General features: G+C 41.3%; 2 protein-coding genes across 4 annotated transcripts; one reads left to right on the plus strand and one right to left on the minus strand.

The window, feature by feature from the left end:
- Positions 1-1,978: 1,978 nt before the first annotated feature.
- On the minus strand, positions 1,979-10,844 carry LOC135234258 (fibrous sheath-interacting protein 2-like). Of its 2 annotated transcripts, none has more exons than XM_064298695.1 (8): positions 10,045-10,844; positions 8,092-8,253; positions 7,133-7,222; positions 6,749-6,888; positions 5,926-5,980; positions 5,470-5,589; positions 4,499-4,710; positions 1,979-2,530 (listed from the first exon to the last, which is right to left on the minus strand). In XM_064298695.1, the coding sequence occupies exons 1-8, from the start codon at positions 10,063-10,065 to the stop codon at positions 2,515-2,517; spliced, it is 816 nt and encodes a 271-aa protein (XP_064154765.1). In that variant the 5' UTR covers positions 10,066-10,844; the 3' UTR covers positions 1,979-2,514. The 2 variants fall into 2 exon arrangements, with proteins under 2 accessions (XP_064154765.1, XP_064154758.1); XM_064298688.1 differs by lacking the exon at positions 10,045-10,844 and adding an exon at positions 9,001-9,370.
- A 218-nt stretch (positions 10,845-11,062) lies between these two features.
- LOC135234270 (NXPE family member 4-like) lies at positions 11,063-19,493 on the plus strand. 2 transcript variants are annotated; one of them, XM_064298705.1, is made up of 6 exons: positions 11,063-11,621; positions 12,512-12,640; positions 14,907-15,556; positions 16,098-16,159; positions 17,403-17,621; positions 17,926-19,493. In XM_064298705.1, exons 1-6 carry the CDS (start codon positions 11,604-11,606, stop codon positions 18,456-18,458), a joined length of 1,611 nt encoding a protein of 536 aa, XP_064154775.1. In that variant the 5' UTR covers positions 11,063-11,603; the 3' UTR covers positions 18,459-19,493. The 2 variants fall into 2 exon arrangements, with proteins under 2 accessions (XP_064154775.1, XP_064154782.1); XM_064298712.1 differs by lacking the exons at positions 16,098-16,159; positions 17,926-19,493 and having other exon boundaries at positions 17,403-17,538.
- Positions 19,494-19,758: the final 265 nt, after the last annotated feature.

Raw genomic sequence — 19,758 nt, forward strand, 5'->3', positions numbered from 1 at the left:
TATTTCATGAAGCAGCACACTGTAGGAAAATGCACTCTCAGATACTGTCATGGTTCTGTGTTTTCCTGTCTGTGTTTCCCTTGTTGGGCCGCCAGATGGCAGCACTTCTGTTTTGTGTCCTGCTCCCCCCTGTTTGATTGTATGATTGTTTTCAATTGTCTAATCATTGTTTCCTGGTTGTCACGTTTTCCCTTCCCTCTCTGTGGCCTGATTGTTCATTGTGCCCTCCTGTGTCTCGTCTGCGTCGTGTCTATTTAAGTTTCCCTTCTCCCTGACTCAGGTGCTGGATCCTTGCCTGTTGTTGGTTAGTGTGTTCGTCCGTGCCTCCGATTGTGCTTCTGCCCCGTGTGTTCCCCGCTAAGAGTTGCCTCCAGTGTTTTTGCCCACGTTCCTGTTCTTGTGTTTTTGGAGTGTTGGATTTTCTTTGCTTCCTTAGTTTCGTAAATTTTACTTTGTTTTTTAGGACTTGCCCTGCGCGGCTTCGTTTTTGTTTCCTTTTGTTTTTGTTCAAATTAAAAGCTACACTCCTGGTTTTGCATTTACCCTGGATTTTGAGTGTTTTTTTGACTCTGCATTTGGGTCCATCCCCTCGCCCGCCCTGACAGATACTGGGTGGAATTTTTGAAATTATTTGAGTTTTAGTATATGCTTTAATTTGGCCTAAACCATTTCTATATGCACTAGAGGATAACCAAGATATTTACTCGCCCATTCAGTACCAGGTAAACATCAGACCCCATTGGCAGGAGACAGGATGGCTTGCATAAAACGTTCCATGGCTTGCCAGCAGCCCCCTATGACAGGAAAGTTCAGTTTAAAATGAGCCCCTTTTAATTATAGCCAGGCTAATCATACGCATGGAGATTACAGTGCACCTGCGGTGCTAACTTTGTGCCGTGTTGGTTTGATCCAGATCCAGCCGAGAGTAGATACCCCAGGCTTTCGCTGATCTGCCAGCGTGCCCAAGCCAGGGTGTACATTTACCGTTATGAGTGGCCAACTCTCTCTCTCTGCTGAGATAAATACTGCGCAATAAACTAAATGAAATTACTGTTATCAGCTGTGCGGTCGTGATTTCAAAAGCAGTTGTTTTTGCCATCTTCTTAGTGTCAAATGAAATGTATTATTTAAAAGTTTATTTTCCAATGATTTTTTCCCACAGATTAAATTTTTTTTTTTTTTTAATGCACCTGCTGACAATACAGTTCTGCCTTTAAACAGGCTGAGTATGTTTTCCCTCATAAGCTATGGCAGGTCATATGGGCTAACCATAGTCTCCAGGGAACAGGCCCAACCGATTTTGCATAATCCAGTCAAATCAAAACAAAATGTATTGACATAGCGCATTTCACGAACAACGGTCACAATGCGCTTCACAGGCAACCCTGGCCTAATCCCCCGCCGGGGCAAGCCTAAGGCAACAGTGGCAAGGAAAAACTCCCCCGGTAACAGATAGGAAGAAACCTCGAAAGGATCCAGACTCAAGGGGGCAACCCACCCTCCTCTGGTCGGCTCAGGGTGTAGGTTTAAATGACCAAGGCGGTCAGTCAGGCAATGTTCACTTTAATCGAATTTAGTGGCAGCTAGGTGACGACCCTGAGGTGGCGACTCAGATGATGGGCGGGGCCAGGCGGCGACAGAAGTGGGCACGGTGGGGGCAATCTAAAGTTCCAAATTTGAAAATCCAGCTGAACTGACAAACAAGGGAATAGTACCATATGCTCCGAGCACTCTGTTCCAGAAAGGGTGTCACCTTATCCTCCAGATTTGCTCTCCGGAGAAACATTTCAAAAACATGCAAAGTCACGTCGTGTTTGAATTCATTTTCCCATTCTGCTTCTCATTCAGGCTTCTCTTGTGTTCTCTGAAGGGCAGTGGCTGTTAATTAAAACAATGCTGAATTAAACTCTGATAGGCCTATCTGAACCCATTTTACCTATTAAGAATACAATGCCGCAATTTCAGTTTTACAGTGAAAACTACTTTATTCATTGCACTCAAACATGGTTTGCAAAATGTATAGCATATTGATGACATCAATCCTGACTGCCAGTGGTGGGCAAGAGCTCAGGTATTTTGTGTCGTTACATGGGCAGTCTAGGATTTGACATGACATGATATGGAAAAGACATTGTACATACTGCAATATTACAACAAATGCTGCAAATCAACACCCTAAAAATCCTGCTGCCTACCTTCTCTCCGACACCATCCTGGTCACTGACTAATGACATTTATGTAAGTTTTGCCCTGCTTTGATGGAACTTGATTAGGGTCTTTCGATATGTTGACTGGCTTAATGCCACTGAACACAGGTTCTCCATCAGCTAATGCAAACATGTGGTCCTGCAGTCTATGGTGCACCTAAGCCGTGCCCCTTTCATGCTTCTGTAATATCTTTTGGATATCATTCATTTATTATGTAAAATTACCATTGAACATTTATTCACAAAAAAAAAAATAGATGCTGTAACTTTGGGCCTGACTCAGTAAAGTAGATTGCTTTTCAGTCGTTCAGTCGTTTCCAGACCTGCAGTGAAACAAAAGCAAATGTAAAACAGGGAGGCATCAGCATTTGCATTGGTCAGCTTTGTTAGAGAAATATCAGCCCCAGAATTTCCATCATGCATCCCTGGAAATTACTTTCATTACTATAAATAGAGAGAGGAAGGAAATTGGTATGGCACACAAAAAAAAAAACAACTGAGAAAGAACACGGAGGGTGTAGGCTAAGACAGTAAAGAACAATAAAGAGGGAGAGAGGAAGGGGAAACAGAAAATACACATGGGAATGAGATTTAAAAAAAAAAGGGGGACAGGGGACCCAACAATGCTTTGACCAATAGCAAGATGGAGTTCCACGCAAGCTCAACTGCCCGACTACGAAAGAATGTTAGACTGTAAGAAACCTGGGTATTCTGGATTGTTCAGAGATCTGAAGATGCACTATTCTGTGATGTAAATGTGCCAGATTTAGCCAGATCGCTAATTTCCATCTGTTGTCCCCAATAGTAATATGGGACGAGGATGATGAAGACTGTTGCAGTGTGTAAGTGTGTGAGACTGGTGGAGGGCAGCTGACTGTTGAGCACAGGGGGGAAACGGTAGTGTGAACTTTGTAAGCCCTGTTGCATATGGACCAAGTCAGGGCAGCAGGAACAGTCATGGGTCTACAACTGCTTTCTGATAAGAGGATGACAAGATTAGCGACGGCTATTTCAGATGTTGATGATGTATGCATCTAGGCCTTTTCTCTTTGTACTCATTGTAAATAGCTTTGGATAAGGATGTCAGCTAAATGATTAAAATGTAAGTGTAAATGTAAATAATATGAATAATTGTTGAGGATATTCATACGCAGGGATACAGTCAAATGTTTGAATGCACAAAAATTGACAAGGTGTTTCAGATGGGGGCATGTTTTTTCCCTTTTTGTACAGAATTTGGACAGTTAAGTCTCCTCAAGGGTTATGGACAAACAGTTCTTCCTTACTCAAGAAGAAATCTACATAACCAAAACCAAGGTAGGAGCAACTACGACCGATATACAAACAGTCATAACAACGTAAATAATGTGCTGCCTATAAGCAGTTGAGATTTAGCTCACTGAGGGCTGTAAGTCCTTTGAAAAGGCAGGTATGCTGTATGCCGTACTGTGGTTTATCCTACTTGCAATGAGCAATGTGTGGCTTGACAGATGTTGAACATCCTTGAAAATAAAAATATGGCTATTTCAACGAATGTCAGAATTAATCTTGTTAACAATCAGACTTACATTACATTACATTACAGGCATTTAGCAGACGCTCTTATCCAGAGCGACTTACACAACTTTTTAACATAGCACTTTACATTGTATCCATTTATACAGCTGGATATATACTAAGCAATGAGTTATACTTGTCAGGGTACAAGGCAGTGTCCTTGAAGGAATCGAACCTGCGACCTTTCGGTTACAAGCGCAGTTCCTTACCCACTGTGCCACACTCCGTCCTATCACAGAGTTATACTTCAGAAACAAAATACAAGCACAGCCGACTGCTCAGTGCAAAAAAACTGATAATGCATTCTCCTCCCGCTTCCTTCAATGTTTTCATTCAAGCGATTTGGATCACCCAGCTGTTTACTGTGGTGCTCGCGCCGCTCAGCGCGTAGACGCCAGGTTCCCCGCGAACCAGCACGCCGCCGGAGAGCGAGGAGACGCGGCTCCCGGGGCGATCGAAAGCCCCGCGCAACAATGGCCGACATTACCGCCAATTCTGAGCGGCCTCGTGGGGCCGCTGGCCACGGCCAGCACTGGCACGCTCCAGCGTTCGATCACAGGCCGCCAGGCCCATTCATGCACTTGAACAGTGTTTTAGCAAGACGAGTCACCCACAGAGTACTTTTAACTTTTTAACTCTACTTAATACACGTAACATAAATAATCTATGTTACGAGTTTTTTTTTTTTTTTTTTTTAACACAGAGAGATGTACACCATCAGTTGTTTCTCTTACCGAAAGCCCCATTGTGGTTTCCTGGGTCTGGCCACAGAACTGGGCGCTGCTCGTGTGATCCCAGTCGATGGTGATCCTCCCTTGGCGACAGAATTTTGTTTAGCGGGCTTGTTTTTGCTCAGCTCGTCCTTTGCCAAGTCCTCCGCGGTTTTTATATTCTCCAGCAGTGCCTTGTTCTGCTTGGCACATTTGCGCACCAGTGTACTGATTTTCTGCAAGGGGCAGAATAGAAGGGGGGGTCAGATTTGCTGCAGTACATAGTTATTACATGTTATATATATATATATATATATATATATATATATATATATATATATATATTATGTAACAGGGCATCAGTGTCACACAAAATGTTACATAAATTGAATTATTAAAGACCCCCTCAACTCAAAAATGTGTTTTGGGGTGACTTTGTCATAAGTTCTGAAACATCTAATGGAAATATAAAGGTTTTTGTGTGGCACGGATGAAATGGTATTCGTCCCTCTACTTAGTCTGTGAGTGACTTTTAGATTGTAAGGCGTTCATTTTTGTCACAATTTATTCCGATTGCTCCTCAATTAAACAAATGCAGTTTGAGAGCAGTGATCCCAGACATGTCCTCATGTCTGTACCAAAAATGTTTTTGCAGTATACAACGAATACCTATTTTTAATTCAGATTTTTCAAAATATTTATCTTCCGAAGAACCTGTAATATTGCCCAATTTTCCATATATCCAAACGGAAAACTAATATATTTGATGTGTTGATACACACATTATCAGTGCAATACAACATATTGGCATACATTATTGCCAATTTATTAATCATTGTCTCTTTAAAACACAGCAATATACTGTATTACACCTTGAAATACGTTATCATTAAATTTTCCAAATAAGTCCACACATTCACAATACATCGCAGCACGTCATTTCCACACGGGCACAACAAACGAATGACATTCAGAGATCGGTATCACGAGGGCACCTTTTGGGATCTCTTCTGCTGGGCCTCTTTCAGCTGCCTCTCCCGGTTCCACTCGTGCCTCACCTCTCTCTCAATCCTTCTGAGCCGCGCCCGCTCCCCCGCCTTCCAATTCAGCAGGTTCTGGGGGGCACCGAAATTCGGGGGGGAAAGTTACTCAGCGGCGTACATAAGCGGGGCTAGCATGCATGCGTGTGAGCATGGGAACAATCTAGCAAAACGGTTCACTCATGCACTCCGGAAAGGGGACCTCTACATGTGTGATGTCAGAGTGTGGAGGTATTATTACGGAGGAAAACAAGAGTTTTATACACTCTGCAACTTTGCTGCTTTTTTCTTTTATTTTTTTTTCTTTTCAGTGTGCATGGCTCTGAGGTTACAGATGTTAAATATTAGCATTAAATTACAATCATAGTAAATTCAAGTAAAATTCAAGTAACATTTCAAATAGTTCCTTACCATCTCCTTGAAATACTCTTGCTCCCTGTCCGGTAGTCTCTTAATCATTTTCCCCCTTTATGTATAAAAAAAACAGTATATTTATATATTTTTAAAAAATAGTTTCTCTCACATTTCAGCCAACATGTCACCCACTAGAATTTGTAGGTTGTTTTGTTAGGGTTCTCAAATCAGATGACACGGTACCATTTAGCAAGGCACAGAGGGCAGTGGGGTCTCCTATCTATCAATCTAACCCATCATACAGTTTAATTAAAAAAAAAAAAAAAAAAGAAGCCTAAAATCAGCCTTTTCTGGACAAGTTGAGCCACTTACAAACCAATGACAAACCAGTCACTTTTCTTTTTAAAAGATCTAAGATTGTCTCAGGACTATTACGGTTCTGCGATTTAAATATGTAATGGATAAAGCTTTTCCAGCTTGGGGCAGTATGAAAATATGGACATCCATTAAGATACCCAAAGTAAGGTCCAAATCGTGTTGTGATTTAATAATACCTGAACACTAACTATATTCTGTATAACATCAAGAACCGTATTGAAAATAACTATTTTTAATACTTCAATAGTAGTATCCTCAGGAAAAGACACTGTGCGTATTTCACATTTCTGTTTTAACTTTCCTCAACAAACTAAACTAAACGAAAAACTGAGCCATCAAGCAGTAGATCTCCAGAACCGGAGCCGAATGAGACCCCTCCTGAACAAAGGAGCAGCCCAGCCCTCTAATTACTGCACCCCTGGTTTTAAGTCCAGGGTCAGTAAATCCCGTGCATATCTAATTGCACTTTAGCTGCAAAGCGGCGACTGCAGTTCACTGCTACCAGTCCAAGCTGGCCTGAAGCTGCTGCCGCAGGCCCTGCACTTCCTCGTCGAGCAGGATCTCCCTCATCTCCGCCAGGGTCACGTCGCTGGGAATCCGCCCTTCCTCCCGACACGTCAGGAATTTCCGCAGCTGGTCCCTCTGCGCAAAGAAACGCGAAACCGGGGTTTGCCGGTTTCCCGTCAGGGTCGACGCGCGCGCGCGGCACTTGCGCGGAGAGCAACGCGACTCCCGAGTTTGAGCGCAGCCCGGGGGGGACTGGCCCGGGTCGCACCGTGTTTACAGGGCTCCTCAAGGCTCCGGCCCGGGACCAGCCTGTGTGTGCCCGAGCCCAGGGACCCCCCCGATATTACGACATTAGCCCCATAGCGGAGCAGCATCCCACCTGTATCTCATTCATGGTTTGGTCTGAGGCACGCTTGAGGTTTTCAAGGTACATCTGATGTAATCTGTACTCCTTCAGAGTGCATGTCACCTGGGAGGCAAAGAAAAGCAGAGAATTATTAATAATAATAATTGTAAGGGAAAACCAGGTGTTTCTGCACATACCACGCGATGCAGACAAGTGTCTGAGATATTTTTTAAATGTCTCAAGCGTTTGGCTTAACAGCTCCCATGTATTCCGGCTTGAAAGTAATTATTCATTCTCGGCTACATTCAAACCACATCATACAAAAGGAAGAGACTTTAGAACGTCATTCCATGAAGATAACACTGTGGATACAAAAACACATTTGTTGCCCATTATTTATGTGAACACGAGTAACTGTTTTGAAGATTAAATGCTATCAAGTAACAAAAAAAATGTGATTAATGAAACAAATGTTTCTGCATTACCAGAGGTAGGAAATCCAGGTTCAGAAAGTAAAAGTCCTCTCCAGCATTTTATTCCAATCACCTGGATTTGCTAATCTGCACAATTCTTCAGCCGGGAGGTAGAACTAATTTGTGTAATCAGCTGGCTTGAGTTCATGAGTGGAAGAAACGCATGGCAGGACCTTTACTTTCTGACCCCTGGACTTTCCACCTTTGAGTATTATGGGTGCATGGAGATAGCAGGAAGCATTTATATACATTATTTCAATAACACCACTTTACTGTGATCTTGTTGTTTTAGTCCAGAGACAATCATGCTCAAAGGTATTTGGTGTGCGAGTCCAGAATCTGTTTTTCTCACAGCTGTAGACTGCCTACTACTGCGACCAAACTCATTAAAATTCAAGGGCCAGACAGGGCACAAAATGATCCTGCTTCAAAAATGGTTTTACGTCCCAAATCCGGTCAGTGTGAAAGCAGCTGAACATAGTCATCATTTAGCCATTATGTTCTCATTTATAGTCTTACCTCATTGTCTTCTGTAATGAAGTTATCCTTCTGTAACTTGTTTCGCAGGTCCTTCCGGTGAAAGTACCTGCGAGTGTGTGGGTCATGGAACCTGTTGTAGCTGGGCTGCATTATGTGCATGTTTGGGTCGGTGAGGAGGAATTCGTTTGTCAGAGTATAAAGCTGGGGGGAAAAAAATTGAAATGGTTTTATGTCAGTCGAGAGCTCACATTGAATAATTTTTATTCCCCCCCCCCCCCCGTTGGTTTCCCCCCTGGTGTATGGCTGCTGTTAAAGTCACGTTTTGTCCTTTCGTGACGCCAATCAATTACTCTGGATTTCTGTTGAAGGCTATTCAAAGGCCTATGTTTGTTCATGAGAGGAAAAAGAAGGGCAATAAAATGACTGGTTTGGATGGGAGGCACACAGTCATTAAGGTGTGATACACAAGGTGCGTTTTTGCACTGCGTTTCACATATTGTTCTGTAACTACTTGTAGGCCCTAATGCACAGCATTTAAGAGAGTGGGAACACGTTACTGAGGAAAATATAGGGACATACCATTCCTTCCTCAAATTAAATGAAATATCACCGTGTGGCCAAAAAACTATGCTTTAAATTAATTTCCTTTTTGGTAATAAAGGCATAACTTTTGAGTCCAAAGATGACCGACAACCCATTTTATTCCTCGCACGAATTAAAAGAAATTCAGAATTCTGTAAATACAAAGGGGGGAAAATCGCAAACCCAATCATAATCTTTTGTACGATTACATTTTACCAGTCTGTCTGATCCCCCCAGAGAATAAGTGGAAAACTTAACTACTCATAATTATCTGATAATTTAGCGCAATTTCTATGATTATAGCATGTACATGTGCACACGCCCTCTTAACGCCTTCCCATTTATGAAGGCCCACCAAACGCTTACCGACTCGCCAAGTTTGGCTCTGAAGACATTCGCCTGAGACCTAATTTGACTCATATTACGTCTCGCACAAGGTCCTTGTGGTTAGACGGCTGACACTTGTTTCCTAAGCATGTTTTGCATGGAATTCACGTTATATAATACTCTTCGCGTCACAAGGGCCTTCGGAAGCTTCAGGAAGACAATGATGCTGTCGAATGGTCAAAGTGTTTTTTTCAGCCTTCTGTCGCGCAGTCAGGTTAACTTTCTACCGAGCAGCCTGCTTCAAAAATCTGAATTGATTTAAAAGCGTATTTAAAAAACGCCAATTAGGCTTTTCTTAACTAAAAGGGACGCAGCACACCTGCAACTGTGTGGTAAAAAAAGCGTTTGAATGAATAAACAAAACACTACCACTAGAGGGAACTAAACGCTTTCTAAATGAACAACGCGATAAAGCGGAATAATCTACTTCATTTACAACCAAGTTAGCCACGCCTGAGTTCAGTTTAGGCTTCGGTTTTTAATTTCAAAACGAGTAAGCTGTCAACAGGCTAATGTAGGTCTAATAAAGGAAAAAATCTAATTGGATAATCATAGTGAATGTCATCAGGCCAACTTAAAAAAGACTACAATGTAAAATCAGATTTTATTTTTCCATACATGTAAAATTCCTTGTAACTCCGTCAGTTGTTTTTCCTGGGACCCAAAAGTAGGCTAACCATCAGATTTTATTTTTCACACATAAAATAAAATACTTTTAGGTTTGATGTATATTCACTGTAATTGTTTCAGTTGTTTATCTTGTTCTTGTGATGCAAATAAATGATAGGAGATAAAACGTGATATTGCATGCATGACGTCATAATGTCAGGCAGGAAGGGTGGCCATTATCTCATAATAGGCAGGTCAAGCGCTCGGTGTTTGAGAGATGCTGCTGTGCTGATGGTAAGAAGAAATAGGATATAGGCTGCTGTACATACAAGAACTATCTGATAATAGGTTTTCAGCACAAAGATGACAAAATCTTATTTATTGAAGTAAGAACAAAGTTTTCTTTATACATACCATATTTTCCATGCTTTCCATCGGCGAGTACACTTCAGGACTATGATAACATATCTTCTCATTGCAGTCTATACGGTGGAGTGGCGTATGAGTCCGATAGCAAAAATGACAAATTTAAAATATTTTAAATAAAGCTTGATGTAAATCACAAACTCACAGCCCATAAGTATTAGATTGGTCATTTCACACTCATTTTACAGCAGGCTGTTGAAACTGAGGATCACTTCCCCAAACACCCTGTCACCAGAAACTCCCGTAGAAATGACAGTAGCTACTGTTTAAATGAAAGAAGTGAGCAGGTACTGACAATATGACTGAAATACAGACAGAAGAGTAGGCTAAGTAAAGTGTGAGTGAAAACCAGTTTTGTACTTGATATTATCAGTAAGTGATCAGTCACCGAAGTATAACTGAGAGCAGGACAGTGAAAAAAGGCACGTTGTGTGTTGGAGTGCGTATGTGTGTGTACATTCACACTATGTATGCATGCATAGCACAATATTCATATTTATCTTGCCAATAATAATTACATACAGCCTGGTGGCAGGCACTGGTCTTTCAGTCTGGTAAATATTACAGTGCAAATCAGAATGTCTCCAGATGTCTTTTTCTGACGGCCGTTCTGAATTCCAGAGAAGCTCACAGAGTAGTTTTCACATTCAAAGTTTTATCCGCGCACAGCAGCTGCCCTGAAATGCAAGCAGGCCAGGACTTAATTCAACGTGACAAAGAGAGATAGGACAGTGCATCAAACTCAGTTACCCATGTTTAATGCCCTGATCTGAATCACACTAGACCACAAACACCTAATAACTCCACTAATGCTCCACATGTGTCAAAAGTTTGCAAAGGCTACAATGCAGTGGTCTCCAACCCTGGTCCTGGAGAGCTACAGGATCTGCTGGTTTTTGTTTTCACCTTAAAATCAGCACCTAATTGAGACCCAAGACACCAGGTGAGTTGAGTTAATCTCTGTGTAATCAACTGCTCTAATTGATTCATGAAGTGCAGAGTCACTATGAAAACCAGCAGACCCTGTAGCTCTCCAGGACCAGGGTTGGAAACCACTGCTACAATGTGAACAGGTGTCACATAGTAGCCTTTGCAAAAGCATAGGCTATAATCCCATAACGCAACCAATTGCAAGGTGGACGGAAATTTTGAATCGGGAGCTGTGAACCGAGAGCCAAATTCAGCGACGTCATCTTCTGTCCCAACGCCCAAAAATATCCGCAACCATAACCAAGTGTACAGGCCAGACAGAGAGTATGGTCTCTTATCACGAGACGGGAGAAACGCTTTCTGCTCCTGTTACGTCTTGGCATCCTCTCTCCAGTTTTGCTGAAACTAAGTGCGATCTAAATTGGACGGAGAAAAAACAGCTTCCGCCGTTTTTGACACTGAAGCCCTACTCTTGCACTTACACTGCTTTACCATAATATGGCTTATAAAATTGTGCAATGTTGTTGTTTTTTTTTCATTGTGATATTATAGTTCTTTGGTTGATTATACAGTAAGGGCAACATCAAACTCTTTTTCAAGTGGAATTTATTGGATCCATGGAAAGGCTTGAAACGGTCAGTAGCCTACTTCTGTATGATGCATTTTCTTAAATAGCTTTTTGTGTCCACTTTTTTGTCTAGGTTAGTGTTGGAAAATGTCTGAACTAGTTCAGAGTGGCGACAAGTTTGATCAAACAATACCAAAACATTTACTAGTTGCTTAATATTGGTATAGAATGTGAATGATTATTTTCGGTTAGCAAGTCCATTTACCATTTACCATTGTTGTTGATCCTCTAGGATTATGTGACCACAGCATATGAAAACATAAAATCGAATTAAAAGAATATTCAAAGACGTTTAGTTTGATATCAGTTATATAACATTGTACAAGTGTGAATGATAGCAGTCCTGATGATGAATTATGTTAAACTGTATGAGCTAGTTCAAGAAAACATAAGGAACAGGCAAACATTTTACATATGGAGACGTGACCCACAGTATTAATATATAATGTTTGTTATTTCTATGGGTGGGTTAGCCCACAGTGGCAAGTGGTGAGGTCTCTTTGTCTTGTTAGTAGAGTCACGTTATCATGTGGGTTTTCAACAAAGTTAATCTCACCCACAATGAAATATTAAACTTTATCATGATGTGATGCCAACTTTATGTTTTGCACCTGGCATCTTCTGTGCCCCTCAGTGCTGTTTTTGGACTTTTTTGTCATTTTCGTTTGTATCAGCCAGGTCTGCCAGAAAATTGACATTTTTTTTCACTCGATCTCCTAACACTTCTTTTGTAGTATTTTTAGTTAAGTTTGTCTTCCACATTGACTAGACACTTCTGACTCCATACAGATCCTCATCTTGCAGGTTTGGTGTACTTACAGACAGCATATCAGGTCAGAAAGCCTGTATTTGCAGTGCTTATTGAGCCTACTTGTTTTAAATTCATTTGTCATACAGATTACAACAGCAGACCTTCCATCAGCAGTTGGGCATCGTTTCAGAACATGGGAATGCACATATTCAAGAAAAAAATTGATATTCATATCTCTGTGTGCCCTACGCCTTCTCTTCATGCTATCAATATGGGTAACGGCAATTTCTCTTCCCATTATTTTATTGTTCATTCCCGTTATCACTGCAAGGATTCAGAATTTAAGTATTGGAATTTCATTGGGGACCCAAAGCAAAATATGGGTTTATTTGTATTTTCAACAGTGCTTATAAGCCAAGAAGGGCCCTTTTGAGAGAACAAACAACCAAAAAAAAAAAAAAGAAAAAGCAGATAATGTCAAACTGCTTGATTGACTTGTTTCCAATGTCAAATATCCATCATCTATTCAAACTGTCTTGTGATTGTTTAATCAATGCAATTCAATAATACATTTGCTAGAGAATATGTTTTATCTGCTTCTTAACAGTTCTATGGTTGAATTGTGGGGGGTGGGGGGGGGGGGAGCACTTGAATATAAAATTCAGCTGATTCACCCACTGAGCATGCAAAGGAGGGCAGGCCGGCTTGTATGCGTCTGATATGGTGCCAGATGAGTGCGAAAAATGGATGGCTATATGGTAACCGGAGCTGGAAACGGATAAGCTGGCTCCGGTAACTGAGGGGGCCGGTCGCGGTAAATGAGGAGCTGGCTGTTGATTCGCCGAGGCTGGCAACCCAACTGGATCTGCTACTGACTTGGTTGGTCAGTCACGTGCCTAGCCTGGAGACATACTTTTCTGGATTACCATCTCATTTGCATATCATTGGCAGTTTGAATAAAAAACAAAAACAAAAAAAACAAAACAATACACACGCTGTACCTCGGTGGAGAAAGTGGTTCCTGCTTGCTAACCTCGTGGTCACTGTTTGAATCCTGTATGGGTTAAAATATTTTTTTTTGTTTTTTACTTTTTGTTTTAGTTTTTGGAGAGGGACCAGGCCTATTATTCAACATTTTTGTAAACTTTTCAGTATTAGTCATCGTGCCGTTGGATAAGGTTTCAGATTTGCTTTTGATTTATCCAGCTACTCCTATATAAGTTTGGTCTCTAAAAAGAAACTGACTATCAGGATCCTTGAAGTAATGTAGATAATGTAGGCTCATCAAGCTGGCTGATGCCTTTGGTTTCAGTGAGCCATCGTGAAGCAATCAATGGAGTATTTTCTAGATTGGCAGTTAGATGGCTACTTGTGGTGTCCACTGGTTGGGAATGAGGAACATGTGCCAATGTTTTAAAAATTCACAATGAAACTACAGGCCTCGGCCAGCTGCAAGCCGGCTAGTAACATGCTTAGGCATAATTAGCTGCATTAATTCAAAGAGGCTGATAGTGAAGGGTAGATGTAGCGTCAGAAATTGACATACAAATTAAATAGGAGACATAAATGCTATTTCAGATAAACAAAATCACGTTATTATTGTGCATTTGATTATTGCTGTTTGCATTTGCTACCATTTTATTCCATTTATTAGGATCCCCGTTAGCTCCAGTGGAAGCAGGCGGCTATTCTTCCTGGGGTCCACACAAAACACAACATTAAGTACCTAGGATATTATCAGACTAAACGTCAAAGACAACACAAACCGACAAAACACAACACCACACAATTCATTGCTCCATTCTGTGAGACCAGCAAAAGGCTTTCCACAGAGAAAAAAGCCACCTATTATGGCTAAATCACTATTACATCAACGTTACCAACAGTTGCTTTTGTCTTTATCATATAACCAGAGTACATATCCCTGTAATCTCTCTCAGCCAGTCGTCAGTGACTTGTGTCAGAGCAGTGCATGTTGAGTGCACCTCTGCATATGCATGTTGGAAGTCTGTGTTACAATTATTAACCATAAAATAGTGTTGTACTTGTTCTATTCTCTTGCCAAAAACTGGTAGCACACTAATGGGACAACAATTAGGTCCAGAGAAAGGAACATTTGCATTTTTAGCCAATGGGATAATCTATGCAATTTTACCATGATCATATAAAACAGGACCATACACTCGGAAAAACAATTCAAGGCATTCACAGGAATTATGCAAGCGCGTAAACTTGGTTTTTATTTAAATATGCAGATATAGAAAATTGTATTTATTCGAATTATTCATAGTGAATATAAATCGGCTAATTCTCAAACAAACTAGATTCAATCAGTTTAAAAATGAAAGTGAAAGGGAAGCTGAAGATGAATACTATATTTAATTGTACTGCGGTTCTGGGTGGGTGGGGACGATAGGGAATAGATTTATCTGCTCTTCGGAACATAATCCTCTGCTTTGAGCATCCATCTGCATAAAATGTCAAAAAAAGGCTTCAGATGATCATGAATTTAATCTGTATTGTAATGTTCTATCATTGCAGGAGCAATTTAAAACCCCCCACAAAGACATGACCGTAGATGAAGTAATATTCTCATTATCATGGCCTCCGTCAACTTCCAGCTTCACCTCTTTCAACAACTCTTCCAGTGCTCAGCACAGTGAGGTCAGGCTAGAGCTGCCTAGGGCCCAGTACTGTGTGGGGGACACGCTGAACGTGCTGGTGGAGATGAGGAACTATGCAGGGTGTCCAAAAGCCTATGGAGGAGACTTCATCCTGGCCCGGATCCACTCTCCAGAGCTCCAGGCATGTGCATCAGGAGAGGTCACTGACCTCCTCAGCGGCTCCTACCGCGTGCGTTTCCGCTTGTTTTGGCCCGGAGAGGTGCACGTCTCTGTGCGTCTGATCCACTCCTCTGAGGCAGTTAGGGTCCTCCAGAGAGACTGGATGCAGGACTACGGTAGGGCCCTGCACAAGGGAACCTTCATCAGTGGGGAAAAGAGGGAGACGTCTCAGTGCGCCCTCCGGCTGAGCTCAGACAGGCCCCTGTGTGAGTACAGGAAGGAGGAGGAGGGAGAATATTACGCCTGCTACAAGCCCCAGACCCTTCCCTGTGACTCTCTGACCATCATGAAGTCCTACATGCCCCCAGGTCCTCATCGCACAAAGGAGGAAGCTCAGCTATTAGCCCAGTAAGGCATCCACAATGCTGTATGCGTGCTGGACTCATGCTGCCCAATATGGCAGTTTACACTTAAGCTGGTGAAGTCTCACCTGCTACTCAAAAATGTTTTGAGTTGGTATTTAGCATCTTATTTCATACTTATGATTAATTGAGAAATATTTAGCCAGCTTATGTTAGAGGAATTATATCCTGTTTCTGTTTTTGATGTTCCTGATTTGGCAGAACACAATCAAGAGACTGAAGTTTAAAAAAAAATTTTTTTTTACATTATTGATTATTAATCCTAGTACATTATTGACGATTGCACATTCAGACCACGCATATAGAATGGGAGGTAAATTACCACTTAATTTCATATTAACACAGTATAAACTCTTCTGCATGACTGGCCTTTGCTTGGAGCCTTCCTACTATAATATCTGTTGGCTTTGACCAATGAATTGTTGAGTGCAGTTGAACTTCAGCTAATGTGGGTGAGTTTAAGATCCTGAGTTTTCTGCGAAAGTTTGTTCAGACATCTAAATGTTGTTTATTATTGTATTTTGAAGGGAAAACACAGGAATCGAAATAAGAAACAGATTCAATCCTGTGACAGTCTTTGGTTGTTCTGGTATGTACCTTTTTGCCTGCGCCTCATACTTCAATGTGCTTTTTCTAAAATGAAAATTTCATAAATCAAAAAATCAAAAATTCACAGATGACTATTTGGATCTAATTGATAGTTCTTTCATTGGGAGCCATAATACTGTACTGTACGTTTTCCCAAAGGTTGGCCCAAGTGTCCCCAAAACCTCTCTAAATGGCACCAAACCTCTCCAAATTGTAATATTGTACACTTGATTTTACCTTGCTGTGTGCTCTGACCTGTGGTCAGCTGTCAGTATTTTTATGAATGCTGTAAATCATTTCATCATAAATTTGTTATCAGGGCTCACAAAGGAATTTATAAGGGAACTGTGAAGTGAGGGAACTCATGTCTTTCGCCAACAGCCTCACACGCAGACACACACACACACAAACACACACGCACGCATGTGTATGTTAGCAGGCAGTGCTCTCTACAATAACAGTTGATTTGACTGTGCTGACCTCTCACCTTTGACCTGTCCAGTGTGCCAAAAAAAAAACTGCCATGAGTTTCCTCCAACTGCTGTCACTCATAGCGTCAAAGAGATACACATGCCTCCTGTTCACAATTGGGTGAAATCGCACAAGGAGGAAAATTACAAAAATATTACATCAAATCAATGAAGATGAAGAAAGTCAACATGCCTCCGGTCAACTCCACTCTAACAGCATGGAGGTTGACTCATGTTTTGGATCAGCGCCCCACAGAGTATCCCAAGTGCAAATGATTATTGACTTCAAAATGAATAGATATTTTTGCAGTTATTTTTGGCATTTTAAAAACAGGCTTTTGTTGTCCATGGCAGCCCACTACGCCTGTACAATTACAGGGGAAACACTGAATATGGAAAACAAAGTGCAATTATTTTGTATCTGACAGGGCAATGAAAACAACTCATGGATTGCAAATGAACAATAGACTTATTTTCCTGTTGATTGACAGGACATAATTGGAGCTGATCATCGGTTGTCTTTAAACAATGGGCATTCGTGCAAATTGTTAGTTTTATCGGCTGATACTGATTGTTGGCCGATATAACAGCACATCCCTAGCGTTAACTGCTAAGATGATATTCTGTAGATCAATTAAAAATAATGACAATTACCCAATCCTTTTAAAACCATAGCCAGATTCATGTCTGTGTGCCTGTCAAAATAAAATCTGAACATCTCTGAGCCAATTAGTAGAACTTTCCAATCTCTTTCTCTCTTTTTCTATTTTTCAGATGCAGCCCCCAGACCAACTGAAAAGTGTGTGGCAGGAATTAATTCCCCTTTTCCTGGGGGATATTTCTATTCAAACAGGTGGTCTTCTTCATTTTGTCAGACAGGCCCCTTCCTCACTGAAGAGGCCATTACCAGGTGCTTAAAGGGAAAGGCTCTCTACCTATTGGGTGACTCCACTATGCGTCAGTGGATAGAGCATTTGGAAGGAAAGCTGAAAGGTAATGACTCGTACAAGTCTAAGGGAAAAATACATCAGCTTGGGTTTATACTTGCTGAAGGCAAGAATGTCAGTGTACCCTGTCGCCACTTTGCCGTGTCCCAGTCAGCAATCTAATGTGTGCTCCTGTGATACATTGGCCATGGTTAAGAGGCACCTGATATGATGTATTAGTTCCTGAGCATTCTTTTGAATTACTGCCATTTGGGAGTGGGTTTGGATTTCTATGGTGCAAAGCACAGGTGTCCACTCCTGTGCTTTGCACCACAGGTGACAGAAATTATTTATTCATTATGTTTCCTCAGGCCTGAGATTCATAAAAAAAGTGGAGGATACATCACAGTTGGCTGTTGATGCCCATAACAACATCACTGTCCTGTGGGTAAGGCATTCTCATCCCTGGATTGGCTATCGTGAAGTCAACATAAAGACATCAGTCCCCATCCCAGAAGTACTGGATAGCATAGCAGTTGGTGGTGCACAGGAGGATGCGATAGTGGTCATTGGGATTGGCCAGCATTTCCGGCCCTACCCCCCCGAGGTCTTTATCCGAAGGCTACGAAATACCCGCCGGGCGATCCTGAGGCTACGAGCCCGCAACCCCCAGGCAAAAGTCATTGTAAAGCTGGAGAACAGCAGGGAGTCAAAGCTGACACAGTTCAGTAACTGGTATGGCTACATGCAGAACCGGGCTCAGAGGAGGGTGTTCGAGGACATGAATGTGGCTCTGGTGGATGCCTGGGACATGACTGTGGCCGCCAACACCTTTGCCGTCCACCCTAAAGGACTCATTGTCTCTAATGAGGTGGCTGTGGCCCTGTCGTTCTTCTGTCATTAGGCGCAGTGTGCTCCCTGAAAGGTTACTCTGTAAATGTGTGTATTTGGGTACTTTTTTAATGAATTGCATTTGGAGATATGCTTATAGTGTTGGATATCTAGTCTTTACATTATTCTCTTTGAGGGACAGACAGTTTTAGTGACAGACAAAGATAGTTTGATCTGGCAGACTTGCTCATAGTTCACGCAGTGTTATTTGAGATCGAATAGGATCACAAATTCCTGTTTGACTATAGGAATGCTCTCTCTATCTGCTCCCGCCCTCAAAACCATCAAAGGACATCATGCTGAAGGTCTTGTAAAGGTATGCAAACCTGTGGTGTCTTGGGGTTTTCGCTTCTTTGAACGCTTTATTACTTCACTACCTGGAGACACAGCACACTAGAATTACTGGTGATCAGACACCCAACATAGCTACAGGACACACAAACTCCATGTTCCTGGTGTTGAAATATAGTTGAATTATTTTGTCATAAGTCATTCTGATCCTGTTGAATTTCTATTACAACTCCTCCTACAGCTCCATTCAAAGGTCTTGGTGTTAGCGAATTCTGACCAGAACAGCTCCTTGAAGAGAAAAGGTTATAAAAATAAATGTAATTATTTTAGTATGATTGCCTACATGGGCATAGACTAGAAATCTGATATTGCATGCCTTAATGAAGAAATATAGATTTCAGTATTTGCTATCATGTGAATTGAACCATATTTACATGTAGTTTTGCCTGAGAAATATTGTGTACTCTTACCAAAGGAAAGTGTGTGTTGAGTATTGCGATTATACAATAAATCCATAGACTGTACACATAAATTACTAATAATAATTCATTTAAATATCAAAATATATTATCAAGTGGTCATATAATCAATTTGGAGAGAATAGGGGGCAGAGCACATACCATACAGTTAATTAGTAACTACACAAATATTATCAGTTTCCTTGTGAAACTGAGCAAATTAATAATAAATGAAACTAAAGCCATCTACCAAACAGAAACATGCTTAAAGTATCAATTTTAAACAGCACAAAAACCAATGATCTTATATTTAGAAAGAGCTATCTTTCCTTATCTTTCTTACCCACTTTTACAAGAATAATTTCACCCAATCTTTTATGAACATAAAACTTTAAACAAAACATTCTTAGTTTTAATGTAAACCTGTAAAATGATGGATGTCTGTTTGATTAGTATTGTTCCTGTAAACAAGTAAAAAAGCCTCACCTGTGGGTCGGGTCAAAGTCAGAGGGGTTACAGTAATCCATTGAAAAGCTAATCTCTGCCTGATGGGGAACTACCTTT

The sequence above is a fragment of the Anguilla rostrata genome, chromosome 1 (assembly GCF_018555375.3).
Source record: "Anguilla rostrata isolate EN2019 chromosome 1, ASM1855537v3, whole genome shotgun sequence".
Lineage (NCBI taxonomy): Eukaryota > Metazoa > Chordata > Actinopteri > Anguilliformes > Anguillidae > Anguilla > Anguilla rostrata.